The sequence below is a fragment of the Pteropus vampyrus genome, unplaced genomic scaffold (assembly GCF_000151845.1).
Source record: "Pteropus vampyrus isolate Shadow unplaced genomic scaffold, Pvam_2.0 Scaffold56, whole genome shotgun sequence".
Taxonomy (NCBI): domain Eukaryota; kingdom Metazoa; phylum Chordata; class Mammalia; order Chiroptera; family Pteropodidae; genus Pteropus; species Pteropus vampyrus.
Window position 1 is genome coordinate 5,563,614 of NW_011888837.1, and position 15,220 is coordinate 5,578,833.

The 15,220-nt window shown below is 32.5% G+C and overlaps 1 protein-coding gene across 3 annotated transcripts in view; it reads right to left on the reverse strand.

Annotated features, from left to right (window-relative positions):
- CNOT6L (CCR4-NOT transcription complex subunit 6 like) overlaps positions 1-15,220 on the reverse strand; it is a 99,670-nt gene that overhangs the window by 66,968 nt on the left and 17,482 nt on the right. For 2 of the 3 annotated variants that reach the window (XM_011360581.2, XM_023530885.1), the window contains exons 2-4: positions 3,755-3,876; positions 1,081-1,267; positions 184-269 (exon numbers count right to left, since the gene is read on the reverse strand). In XM_011360581.2, the coding sequence (XP_011358883.1) occupies positions 184-269; positions 1,081-1,267; positions 3,755-3,876 (395 nt within the window). Of the gene's footprint in view, positions 1-183; positions 270-1,080; positions 1,268-3,754; positions 3,877-15,220 lie in introns of those variants that run through there. The other variant, XM_023530886.1, reaches the window with a different exon arrangement.

A 15,220-nucleotide genomic window follows, 5' to 3' on the forward strand; every position in this document is an offset into this window, starting at 1 on the left:
ATGTTGAAATCCTGAAGCTCAATTAAAAAACAAAGAACCAATTTTCTTTCGAGAAAGTATAATCACACATTCTCAAAATTATAATAAAATCTGACCTTTACTGTAACCAAAATGGTCTTTAAAAGGCTCAGACCACCTCAATACTGAGTGTTAATACTACATTTTTTCAAAAAAATCACTCACCTTTCAAACCTAGAGTTTGTAGCTGGAAGAGCCGACCAAGTTCATAAGGCAAAACCCGTAAGCAATTGTAATTTAAAAGCAATTCCCTGTTTAAAAAAAAAAAAAATGTTTTAGTAGAGTTTATTAAGCTTTATTAATTAATATCTACAATTGTTTTCTTAACTTTCCAACCATGATTGATGTTTATTTACATTCAAAGCACATTAGTTTATACTTATCTAAAAATGTTGTATAACATTAAAGTATCAAAAAATGTGTAACTGTCACAAATGTCAACAGTATTTCTATAATGTACTCATTTCTCTAGTACAGATTATTAAAGGTGTAGAAATTGCATATCGTTCTCAGGTTAAATCCATTCCCTTTTCTCTATCACTCAACTGTCCATCAGATGCAAATTAAGGTGACAAATATTCTTAGTATCCAAAGATAACATATCTAGGAACCTAGCCTAATTCACTGAAAAAAGTAAAAATTTTTACAAACTTTAGGATTTAACTAAAATTAATAAACTATCATCTACATTAATTTTTAAAGTAATTTTATAATCACATCAAGGTATGATGAAGAATAGAACATAAACATTAAAAATAAAGCATAAGATAGTATAAACAATAGGAAAGCATAAAGTCTGAGTTTATGACTAAAATTTTGGGCAGACTATAGAAAAAATAAACAGCCCTCTTATTAGATGACTAAAAAGTTTTTATTAAGTACAATATACTCAAGGAAAAAGTCATATTAAGTTTTATCAACTCAAACACTGTGCTTAGAAAATTTATATCATTTGATCTTCAGACACATATGGAAAGCCTACTATGAGTAACATCTCATAATTTTCATATTTGGTAAATTTAGAATTTTATATAGTGAGTCATATCTATAACATTTTCTCACCTGAGAGACACCATGTTTCCTAGTTCTGCTGGTAAACTTCTGAGTTTATTGGATGACAAATCCAGGTAAACCAGATTATGAAGCTTGGCAATATCAGGTGGAATGCGACTAAGGTAATTGTCATTTAGGTGCAGTGCTGTCAAGTGTGTCAATGACCAAAGTGATGTACTTAAGCTCCGCACTCTACCTAAAAGGAAAAATATTGAAGCATTAAACATTAGGCCCAAGACAGACTGAACTGCAAGAACTAAAAAGAAGAGCCTACAAATATATACAGCTATTGTATCTTTGACTTTTTAATTTTGTATTGAATGCCATCTGACTGCTTCCAAACACACCTTACCCTTCTTTAATTTCAGGCCACTTTTGCCTGACAACCATTCTTCCTCACAGATGTTCCATGTATCAAGTAAGATGTGGAGTAATGAGAACTCTTGGAATCAGGATGATCATATGGTCTCAAGGAGAAAGCATGGGACTGAACTGAGCTTTTATAGTCCTGAATTTTTTTTTTACGTCATACTCCTAAAAGTATTTTTCTCATATACACAATGAAAATAGTGCAAGATGTATCCATAGCTAGGGCCTGGATTAGTCTACAACTTTAAATAGACAAGAGTAATTACTATGCTATAAAACCAACCTCAGATTAGCCCCCAGGAAAACCATTTGACCCCCAAAGGACACATCTTCCCCGGCTTTCTGATGTTACAATTATATAGATTAGCCCGGGTTTAACATTTTCCATTAAGTACAATATACTCAAGGAAATAGTCACACATTAAGTTTTACCAATCAGCATCTGATAGCTATGGTGAAACATATGCTCGAAAAAGTCAGAAGACCTGGTTCAGAGTCCTGATTTTTACTATTTATTAACTATATAAGCTTGAGCAAATCACCTAGCCTCAGCTTCTATAAAATGTTTATCATCTTAATAATTTATATTAAGATCATTTTATAAACTTTACAAAAGTAAAATGGTGTTTTAATTATATAACACTTTCCAAACAATTGATTTTGATTTAAAAAGTAGTTGAAGGTAGAGAGGGCAAAAAAATCTCAAAAGGTAAATGTCACTTTTCACAAAGCTATCAAGCAGTAAACTCAAACTTATATCTTCTGTCCGGGGTTCTTTCCACCACAGGTTCCTTCGCACTGCCTATAACCAGGCTTAAAGTGCCAACTAGGATTTTGTAGTTTAATAGGAAACAAAGTTTTCAAGAGAAACATATTTCAGGGTTTAACAGAGTGGTTCTCAACCAGGGGCAATTTTGCTCCCCAGAGTACTCTGGCAATCTGAAGACATTTTTGGTTGTTAAAACTATAGGAGTGCTACTGGCATCTAGTGGGTAGAGGCCAGGAATGCTGCTAAACATCCTACAGTCCACATAACAGCCTCCAACCACAGAGAACTGTATGGTCCTAAGTGTCAGCAATGCCACTTTGAGAAATCCTAAGTAAATCTAGTAAGATTTGCTCATATTCATTCTTTTGATTACCAATACTCATCCATCCAGTTACCTTTTTAGTTAAATGTATAGGTAATTCTTGCTACTGACATTATATTGTGCATTTACCTCTTCCAAATGAAAGTCTCCTGGCGGAAAAACTACTATCTAGCTAGCTATCTAGCTAGCTTTCTACTTATCTATCTATCGATCGATCGATCGATCGATCATCTGTATATATACAATCTGTATATATATATATATATATAATCTGTATAAATATAACCTGTATAATCTGTATTGCATCAGTTCATTAAAAAGTGCTCATATTCTATTTTTAATAAACTTTAAATTTTGTAATAATTTTAGAAAATTACTTACAGAATAATTTACAGATAAGTTACCAAGATAATACAGAGTTCCTATATATCCTTCTTCCAGTTTCCCCTAATATTAGCATCTTACATTATAATGGTACATTTGTCAAAACTAGGAAACTAACATCAGTACATTACTAGTAACTAATTTACAAACTTTATTTGGATTTTACCCCCTTTTTACACCATTTTTTTCCTAACATTCAAGTCAAGATACCATTTGCATTTAGTGATCCTGCCTCCTTAACCTCCTCTGATCTGTGACAGTTTCTCTATCTTTCCTTGTTTTTCTGACCTTGACAGTTTTAAGGATTGCTAGTTAGGTATTTTGTAGAACGTCCTTCAGTTGAATTTATCTGATTTTTTTTTTCCACTATTAGACTGAAGTTATGAGTTTTTAGAAATCATAATCTATTATCAAATCTTAAATATGTGAGGTCATATAACTCAGTTATCACTTATTTGTTAGGATAAACAGAGAGCTTCTAGGTTCCCTATGCTGCCAACACTAGAATAGGAGGATGGCAAAGATTTCAATTTGCAAAAATAATTACTCTGCAGTAGCCAGAATGAAATCTATTATATCAGGTAACCTAGTTTTACTTAGAAAGTGAACTCCCAATTTCTTCAATTCTAGATACTCTGGCTCAAAGTATCAATCTTAAGAGAGAGATATGAACAAAGATATGCAGTCACAGAAAAAAACAGGCAAATTAAACACTAGTACCTCAGTGTCTTATATTTTCTTGATTTGTTCATCTAATTAAAAATGTACAATAAATATAATAATACTCTTGTTTATTATTGCTATTATATCCCAAATTAAATGCTTCAGATTCCACTCACCCGAGATTTCTAATTCTGCCCAGTGAGATTTTTTTCCATTGGCTACCTCTTCTGCTGACATGATGGTATAAATTTTGCGAGGATCTGGAGGATCATATTTTTCCTTTGGCATCCCTATTAGTCTGTTAAAAAAAAAAAAATCATTAGTCTTATAGAAAAAAATGAAAGGAAAAAATGGAATGGTAAGTTTTCTTTTTGTCTCCCCTTGTCAGGCTACTAAGTCATTTTATACTAAAAATTCTTGCTAAGAGAAAAATAGATCCGCAGTATGCTAGGTGCATGCAGGAACTCAGTAAAAGATGTATAAGGGAAAATTCAAATAAGCAATGCCACTGGACTTCACAGTGAATTGTAGTTGTTTTCCAACCACTAGTCTAAGAAAACTGGAGTAATCCTATTCTCATTGCCTCAGTGATATTCAGATATCCATATCTAAGACAACAAGCACAAGACATTACCCTGTCACACAGGTTAGTTCAGAATTATATAATAACCACAGGCTGAAGGATCTTCTCTATTTATGTGAGAAACAGGTTTCTCCTGCTGGTCACAAATGTAGGAGAATATGGCCCAGACTGCTGCTGACAACCATCAAACAACCATAAGGGAGGTCAGCCATAGAAGTCAGAGTCTAGAAAATAGAGAAAAAAGCCAGATTTCTACCAATTCGTACCTGTAGCTCTCCCAAACACTTTTTTCAGAACCACAAGTCAATATATTTTGCTTATTGTTTAAATTAGTTTGAGTTGTGTTTTCTGTTACTTGAAATCAAAAGCATGCTAATTAAGGAAACTGTGTATCTTTGTCTGCATGGGCCAGTCTTGGTTTATATCAGTTGTTATTAATATCAGTCCTTTTCACTTTCAAAAGTGTCTAATTTGGATAATGAGTTACATGGCCCCTTCACCAAAACCAATATTATACAGTCTTCTTCATGCTAATTGCCAAAATAATCACTGAACAATCATTAGTGATGACCAACTAGACATAAAACTCAAGTGGTCATGTGTGGAGCAGATGACAAATGGCCCTAAAAGTAACCATTCAAGGGTTCCAATACAGGAATGAATTACTGCTTGGTAACTGGCTGAAAATAAAATCCAGTTCAGATCTAACAAGAATAGCAAATAACAAAGTCCTAAACCTAATTAAACTCCTGTGTACTATCAGTAAATTGCCTTGTAGTATTTATAATTGATTCTTTGCTCATATTTTAACATATATACACACAAACCAAAACCAAGTGTCTAAATCTGGGAATGTTTCTAAGTAGAGTTTAGAATTTATATGTCAATGGAAGAGTTACTTTCAAGTGGTCTAAAACTGTTACATGTAGAGAATAAACAACCTACAGGTATTGTATCATGTATCAAGAAATCATAGTTAGTTCATAAGAGTACAAGCAAAGTTTCTCATATCAAAATTTGCCTTCTTCATTCTAAAGGTGAAATAATCATTCCTTCCTCCTAACTTTAAAAGGGGAAACACTGTTAACAGTAATCAGCTTCCAAGTTTCCATGTTAAACCCTTTGGCTTTTATATCCTCATAGAACTTGGGTGATTCTAGACCATATTTTATTTCCCATAAATGTCACAGATCTTCAAACAGCACAAAGAATATGATCATTTTCCACAAACCTGATTTCTACCACATTCAGCCTATGTAAAACACGTCTGAAAATAAAATTTTTAGATAACAACGTTTTCAGAATTTCTACTGTACACCATAAAGCACATGTCTTTTTGTGGGTACTTCTGCACTAGTGGAAAATAATAAGATTCTACAAAAATACACGATTAAGCCAAGGCAAATCAAACAGATTCAGATTCAAAGACATGTAGGTAACTACAATGAGGATGAGTAAAAACAAAGACTAGAAAATGTACAAAAACATATGTTTAATTTACTTTTAATTATTTTTGTTTTTATTTATTTATTTTAGCGGGCGCCCCCTCCCACCCCCTCACCCTTCACCAGGTCGCTAATTTTAGATCCTAATTTTAGAAAGCACAAAGCATGGGATTAGAAGTCAACTTAATTTGGCTGCTTCAACCATGGTTCCCAATAGGTGGTATGTTCCTTAAGGGGACTATGAGTTATTTCTGTGTAGAGGCCTATTTTTTTTTTTATCTCTATACAGTTCCTACCACACAGTATGCACTTAATACGTGTTTATGCAATAATCATATGCTTTATGATCCTAAAATCTACCACCTTCTCCCATTTTACAGCCAATTAACAGTCAATGCTTTTTAAAAAATTAATCTCAAAAAACTAATAAATCCACATTTTCAATTTCTCTAAATATTTTAAAAATCTAGGTAGATTAATAATTGCAAACTCTTCTGGCCCTATAATTCTAATTTTGAAACAGCTATTATGTAAAACTGTATTTTTAAAAAATTTTCCCATTTCCATTTTTATAAGTCTATTAAAATTTACAAAATCTGTTCCTGCAAAACAGATCCATAAAATGTTTACCAATTTCTAATAATATGTAAAAACCAAAGTAATATTAATACTTTCATATTAGGGGTCAAAATCTCTTGGATTTGGTTAGGAAGCCAATAAAAATACAAGTCACAATGAATCTAGATTTGGATAGTCTGACTGAAGCTAAAACCGTTTTCATTTGGGTTAACTGAGTAATTTAGTAAAGTCTATAGTTCTGGCGATCGATTACTACTGTTCCAAACATGAGCTCTACAAATGTGCTACCAAAAACTTAGAGAACTCAAATTTATAAAATTGATGTTACTGAATCCTATTCAGCTTTATTTTCCCTCTCAGTTCCTCAGCATCAATTTTCCACCTTGGAGACATACCACAAAACCTATTTCAAAATAACTTAAACTATGAAATAATAATTCAAATATAATTTAAATCTCTAAATGTCACACTGATAATGTGTAAATACTGGGTGACACATTTTTAACCAGAAAATAGAAGTGTTTTATTTTGGAAATTACATCTTCTTTTTCAAATTGATGAAAGACACAAGTTTTTGAAGGAGTTTTTCCAAGAGTTTCTAATTTCTACAATGTCTTACATCAGGTCCCAAAGGATCCTTCCATTACATCAACCTAATTCATACTGAGGATTCTGATCATGTAACAAAGTAAACTAAAAGTCCCTTCACAACACAACCTTTTAAACTTTTCAGTCTCAGATCCCATTTCAATGTTATGAAAAATACTCTATATAGTTCCCTAAATACTAACCACATACGCTTCTCTGAACCTGCCATCTACCCTCCTCCATTACTTGGACCTTAGCCTATCGTATATGAAGCCCTCCTAGATTATACTTCAAAATGTCTGAGAGTAACTATAAGTCCTGCACAAAAAAATCTGATTATCTCCTACTTTTCATTTCCTACATGAACTATCTGGAAAGTAAACAAATTTTAATCTCCATCACTGAAGTCTAATTGATAAGATAGATGAAAATGTCTAACTGATAAGAAGAAATTTCATCTCTTTTTATAGATGAATAATATTCCATTGTATGTATGTACCACATCTAGTAAAGTTTATTCTCAGAAATACACTGTTGCACTAAGCAAAAACTTCCAGTAAATCTGTAAAATACTGACTTCATAAAAATGTATTCCAATTTTTTTTAATTTAGAAGCAATTTTATCAATTTTGCTTGCAATTTAACAAATAAATTAGAATAAAAAAACTGGAATAATTTCATGTAACACTAGGGCAATTTTGCCCTCAAAAAATTTAAATTTAGGAGTTTAGGAGTTTTCAAAACTGAAATAAAATACAAGATAACTACATACCATGCTATTTCAATGAATAGCACGTTATAAAATGTATATGCAATACAACCAAATATACAAATTGCTAAGAAACCCTTAATCTCAGGTTTTATACCTGGGCTAGAAAAATACAGCATAACTGCCTCATCTTCCCCAATAATCTGAGCTAAACCAAACTGTTAGTAGGCTAGAACTAAACTTCTTTTAATACTGGTCATCTGAAACAGCTTTTTGAAAAACAGCAGGCTCTATAGTGTATATAAAGATGTAAGTCCTTATGGTGTTAAGCCACAGTTTCCCTCTCAGCACTTTGTCTATTTTTTTCATTAAAAATTATTGGGATGACATTGACCAACAAAGTCCAGTAAGTTCCAAGTGTATATTTACTGCCCATAGTTAGATTTCTCTCTGTTACCACTTATTTGACCCCTTTTACCCCTATCTACCTCCCCCTCCCCCTCTGGTAACCACTAGTCCATTGTCCATGTCCACGAGTCTGTTTGATTGTCATGTTTGTTTGTTGCTTTTAGATTTATATCCCACATATGGGTGATAGCATGTCGTTTTCAATTTTTTCTGTCTGCCTTATTTCACTTAGCATGATTATCTCAAGATCCATCCATGTTGTTGCAAATGGCAGTATTGCATCTCTTCTTATAGATGAGTAATATTCCATTGTATATATGTACCACATCTTCTTTATCTACACTTCAGTTGCTTCCATACCTGGGCACTATGAATAATGCTGTTAGACCATCAGTGTGCATGTATCTTCTCAAATAAAGGTTTTCAAATTTTGGGGGTAAATACCCAGTAGAGGGATTGCTGGATCATATGGGGGGTCAATTCTTAGTTTTCTGAGGAACTTCCATACTGTTTTCCATTACCTAGTCTATTTTTAAGGTCATTTTATCTCAGTCTATAGCTCAGCGCAATTAACATTATTTTATTTAGAATTCAGACTAAGAAAGAGAGAATATTACAACTACCAAAAACTGCTTCGTAATGAACCAGAGATTTCTAACTGAATGAATCCAACCCTAAAATACAAATCACTAGACATACACTTATTTCCAGAGAAATAGTAAGTGATCACCTCAACAACAGTTTGCAAAGCAACCTTAGGCAGAGATGCTGATGCTGTCAGAGTTCCCAAAACTGAAGACAAAATTAAGCCTAAATTAGATACTTCTGCTTACATTTTAGAGGAAGAGGTCAATGACTTATATTTTACACATTCTAAGATAAATCTATCTTATATTGACATTTATTTCCAAAGGTTATGGAATCCATTATTCTTTGTTAAATACTTACCTTGACTAATATCCATCTTTCCCATCTGGTCTTAACCATTAAGACCATTTTCCTTTCGGAGAAAATATATCTAAGTTTACCTTCTCTAATAAAGCAAAACAGCCTTTGCATTGCAACATTTCTGAAGTTTCTATTTCCACACCAATATCTACTTTTAATTATACGCAACTATTAATCATTACAAATGTTATAAAATTTATACCTTCCCTGAATGGGCTCACCAGCTGATAACTAAAAAACTGCACCTAGCAAATCATACTGATACAGTATAATTATACTGCTAAAAATAAAGATTGATGGCAATCACAAAAGCTTAGAAGACACTCTGAGATAAACAACAATTTCATTAGCATTCCCACTCCACTTCTATACCAAGGGCCTCTGGATGGCATTTGTCTTCAGTGACATATTGAACTAAAATCTGTAAATGAAAATAATGCAAACATTCGAAAGAACCCCCAAATTTTCATGATACCTCCTTCTCTGTCACCACTCTAAAAAATAAAAACAAAATCACGTGTTTTATGAAGGTAAAGTCACAAATCATTATGAAAAAAATAACGTTCAGATTTTTGTAGTTTCATGTTTCTGACTAGTTTAACATTTGTTCAACAAATAGTTATTGCAGGCCTACCACTACGATGTAATATACCAAGCACTAGGACTTCAACAGTGAACAAAATGAGCAACATCCTTGCCCTCGAGTACCTTATACCCAGTGATCTTACAATACCTAGGACTGACAGGATGCCACATACACCTCAACATCCTTGTGTGTATGTTAACATACACACACAAACATACATATTCATACATGTATACACACATACCCTCATATTTTGCTGGTAAACCGAAATGGTATCGCCACTTTGGAAAACAGTTTGGTAGTTTCTCATAAACATACACTTATACAAGTTAGCAATCCCATTCCTAGATATTTACCCTAGCAAAATAATAACTTACATTCACACATGAACCTGTACATAAATGTTGGTAGCAACTTTATTCATAATCACCCCAAACTGGTAACAGCCAGTTTGGATGAATGTGAAATGCATTAAGCTAAATTAAAGGAAATCTTGGTTGCTTCCAAGTTTTGACAATTATAAACATCTACATGCAAGGTTTTGTGTGGACATAAATTTTCAATCCATTTGAGTAAATACCAAGGGGCAAGATGGCTGGCTGGCTGTGTGGCAAGAGTATGTTTAGTTTTATAAGAAACTGCCAGAGTCTTCCAATGTGGCTGTACCATTTTGTATTTCCATCAGCAGGGAGAGTTCCTGTTGCTCTACATCCTCACCAGTATTTAATATTGTCAATGTTTTGGATTTCTGGCCATTCTAATAGATGTGTAGTGTTTTGTTAATTATTTTACAAAGGGCTTTTTAAATTTAAAGACATTTGACATATATTTAAAGACATATGTAAAGTTTCCACATTTTGAAAAACAACCCTTGTCATAATTGATAATAACCTAGCATGTTATCAATACTGAAGTTTATAATACTTACAGATATCTGCAAAATATCAAAATAACAAGGTTACACTATAAAAAATAAAAAGATCTATAAAACAAGAAATAAAATTCTGCCAAAAAGGTACTTTAAAAAGATTCACAAAATTAATGAATTATATAAAGAGATCACTGTCCATTTAAATGTCCATTATTTTCTTTGATCAAAGGCAGTATATTTAAACATTTCTGAGAAATGTTTAGCTACTATAAGCCTAAGAACATAGAAGTAAATAAACTATTGCAGATAATTTATCTAAGATTTATTCAACTGTTGCACTCGTAATATTTTTTTGAAGTTTTTCCATATTCTGATTGAGGAAATTAACTTGATTTTGCTTGGGTATTTATTTAAGCTATGAATGCAGGATATTTTTCTTCTACAAATCACTGATATACACATAATACAATATTTTAAAAATCATTTAGTATTATGAAAAATATTGTGATAAGGCAAACCATGTGTAAAGGAAATACTAGATGTTTTTAATTTGTAGATTCAATACTACATTCTTCCCCTAAAATATACATATATGTATACATCTGAAACATAAAGATTATATTCGAAAGTATGTTTTAAGAACTTACTACCAGTAACACTTTACACTACATTTATTCTTTAATTGTTCAATAATTTTAATTCATATAAAATACCCTGGGGGTTTCTATTTCTTTTTTTAAAGAGCCTAAAAGTCACTTATGACTGCCTCAGGACAACAGACTATCTCCAAGCAATAATTTCCTTTCTTGGAGTAGAAAATACTTGTTTTCCCAATCACCTCAGAGCATAACATAAGAAATGAAATCATCCACAAGATATGAGATTACATGTCTCTTCTTTTTGAAACCAAAGTGCAATGACATAAAAAAAAGTTTAGGCCTGAATGTTATCCACTGGAAAACTCCCTGAGATGTCTAAATCCATGGCATCTACACAGTCGAGAAAGGATTTTTTTAAGCCACCAGTTTGATCAGTCACCAATAAAAGATGCTCTACTGACCAATCCCAGTAGCAGCAATCCCAAATCAAGTAGGTATATTAAAGTGAAAATATGAGAATGATCTATTGAATAAAACTAAGGCAGTCTAAAATACAAGTACTGGTTAATAAAACTGTCATGGCTCTCTCCAAGAAACACTAAAATAACAAATCACAGTCTTATATCACAGCACACACTGAAGTACCGTCTAAAAAACTGGTTCTCAACCAGGTTGATTTCACCCTTCAGGGGACATCTGGCAATGTCTAGCGATATTTCTACTTGTCATAACTCAGGGGAATGGTGCTAACTGCATCTAGTAAGTAGAGGTCATGGATGCAGCTAAACATTCTACAAGAAAAAACTTGCTCAAAATGTCTACAGTACCAAGGTTGAGAATCCTTGCACAAAAATGACCTAAACATGAGTCCAGGGTATAGTGCATGTTAAATAAGTGTTTGGAAAATCAAGTACTGGGGAAAATATCATATGATAGAAAGGAGAAAGTCAAATGTATGAGCTCTATATATCCATAAGTACTTGACCAAAGACGACACCCTGGCTAATTAAAATTGTCTCTAGGTACTAAGAGAAGCAGACAGCTATTCCACCAAAGGATGAGCATCTCAGTAATTTCCAAGTGGAGACAAATAACAGGTTGTAACTACCATTAAATGTGTACCAACCATATGAAAACATTATCCATAGGGTGTTACATGTATTAATTCAGTTAGTAATCACAACTACTCTAAGTTATAGGCATTTTAATTATCTCTATTTTAGAGATGTACAAGGAACTTGCTTCTGGTTATGTGGCTAGTCAGTGGCACAGCTGAGATTTAATCCAAGCAGTCTGGTTTTACAGTCCCAGTCTTATCTAATACGCCATACTGCCTCACATGCTGGGCCTGGAAAAGACTGAAGACAAAGCAGGAAAATTGAGAGAAACCTCACAGAAACTCTGGGCCTCTTCCTAAGTACTAAGCAGCAGCCATCAATTGCTGGGTGTTGCGCAGAAGAACCAAGACACAGCCAATATAACTAACTATAGGAACTGCTCAATATCTGAAGACATAAACTCTCTGGCGGGGAAGTATGGGTGGAGAGTGCTGTGTGATTTGCTATGAATTCCACTAAAATAAAGTGTGCATATCACAAAATTAAAAAAAAATAATAAAATATACATTACCCATTATTGTAAATTCCATATAGCCAAATGACTCTCACAGAATGTTTTAGTTGGTTTGTTGTCTCTGTAGCCAACTTATGGTTGCAACTGACAAATGAGTGCAGTAACAATATGAATGACAGTTGACAATTTATTTCATTTACATTAAAAAGAAAAAACCAAAACAACAAAGACTTATGTCAGAACTTCACTTGTTTGTCCAATAACTTGACCAATTTCTTTGCTGACAATCATTGTCTAATACCGAAAGGTTTCCTTGATTTCTTGTGCTATTCACAGCAGACTTAGAACATGTTAACGCTTAATTTGGATTATTAATATTTCCTTCATCATTTCTTAGGACTAGACAATCAATAAATTAAGCTCTATTTGTAGCATTAACCTATTTCTGTGGTACTAATACTCCCACCTGCATTTGTGGTACAAAATCTCCCATATGAATGGCAGATTTCAAGCTATCAACAGGATGCCCAGTTAACACAACATTATAGTGTATTTTAGACATAAATAATCTCAACAGCATAGATAATAGTAAAATATAGTAAAATAATTAGGAAGTAACAAATTTTGAGTATTACCTTTGTTTCTAATATGACTTAATTTTATGTTATATAATTTTAATAGGTTGTATTTAATAACTGGCTTGAAAAATTTCTGAAAAATTAACAACTAGCTCTTTCAAATTAATACAAGCCAACATTAGCATACCACTGTGAGTATATGAAATCTTGCCTTCCCCACTACTATAGATCATAGTTTTTTGGAGTCGATTCTGCTTCACTGAAAAATTCAAATCAAACATTGACTTGCTTCTGTGCTAAACCTAGCAAAACTTATTTACTTTTCCCACTCTACCTCCAATGAGGTTCATTCATTAAGTATTATGACAAATGAGTTGGTCTTCACTCATAAGCATGTACACGTCCTATTACATGAGAAGAACAGAATTAAAATTTTAGAAACCGAAAGAAACAAAGATCCTATCTGGTGCAGTAGTTCTCAACCTTGGTTACCCTTTAAGGAAAAGAAAATACAAATTCTACACAAACTCTTTCATAAAGTTGACATGAACTTTATCGTAATACCAAAACCAAACACACGAAATGATTTTTTAAATTCTAGCAAATCTAATCTAGTAATATATAAAAAAAAAATGATGTATCACACCAACTGGTGATTATCCCAGGAATGCAAGTTTAACATCTGAAAACAAATTGATATAATCCACCTATATCTAAACTAAAAATTTATGTATGATCATCTCAATAGGTGCATAAAAAGCATCTGGAAAAATCCAACGGCCATTCCTATTTCAAAAGAAAAAATTCTCATTTAAAAAATAAATGGGAATGTACTCAGCCTGATAAATGGTACCTATGAAAAACCTATAGCTAACATGACACTTAACAATAAAATTCTGAATGCTTTCCTGCAAAGATCAGGAACAAGGCAAAGTGGTTGTAGCCCATGCAATCTGACAAAAAAAAAAAAAAAAAAGATACAAAAGGCATTAAGATTAGAAAGAGGAATTAAACCCATCTTTATTCTCAGACAAGATTGTGTATATCTAAAAAATCCTACAGAGTCTACGCACACAAAAAAAACCTACTAGAACTAATGGGTAAGTTTAGCAAGGTTACAGAATGAAAAATAAATATACGCCCTCTCCCGTGTTTCTATACACAAGTAACAAGCAATCAGAAACTGAAATTTTAAAAATACCATTTATAATAGCATTCAAAATTATATGATACTTAGGGACTCCTGTGAAAAAAGATGCATAAGACCTGTACACTAAAAACTACAACAAATTGCTGATAAAAATTAAAGAGGTAAATAAATGGAGACATACATCATAGTCATAGAACTGAAGATTCAACATGCTTAAGAAGTTAATTTCCCCCAAACTGACTTATAGATTCAATGTAATCCCAATCAAATCCCAGTAGGTTAGTTTTTACAGAAACTGGCAAGCTTATTCTAAAATTTATATGAAAATACAAAGAACCTAGAACAACCAAAAACAACTGTGAAAACGAAACATGAAATGAGGACATATACTGCCTGATTCCAGGAGTTATTATTAAGCTACATTATGTCAATAAGGTATTAGCATAAAGATAAACAAATAGATCAAGAGAACAGAACAGAGAGTCTAGAAATAAATTCACATGTAAATGTGGTCAATTAATTTTGAGGTACCAAGGCAAATCAAGAGGGAAAGGATAATCTTTAACAAGTAGTGCTAAAGCAATTAGACTGCCATATTCGAAACAAATGAACCTCAACCTTTACCACACATAATATATAAAAATGAACTGAAAATCAGTAACATGTATTAATTTCATGTATTATTAATTCACTCAGTAATCACAACACTCTAAGTTGTAGATGTTTTCATTATCTCTAGTTCAGAGGGGCACAGGGAACTATAAATGTAAAAGTTAAAATTATTAAACATCTACAAGAAAACATAGGAGAAAATCTTAGTGATCATGAGTTTGGCAAAGACCTAAAATAAGAGAACAAAAGCATGATCCATAAAGCAAAAAAAAAAAAAAGGTAAGCTGAACTTCATCAAAATTAAGAATTTTTGTTCCTTGAAAGATATTATTAAGAAAATGGAAAAACAATCCATGGACTGGAAAAAAATATTTTCAAATCATATATGTAATAAAGAATGTATATCCAGAATAA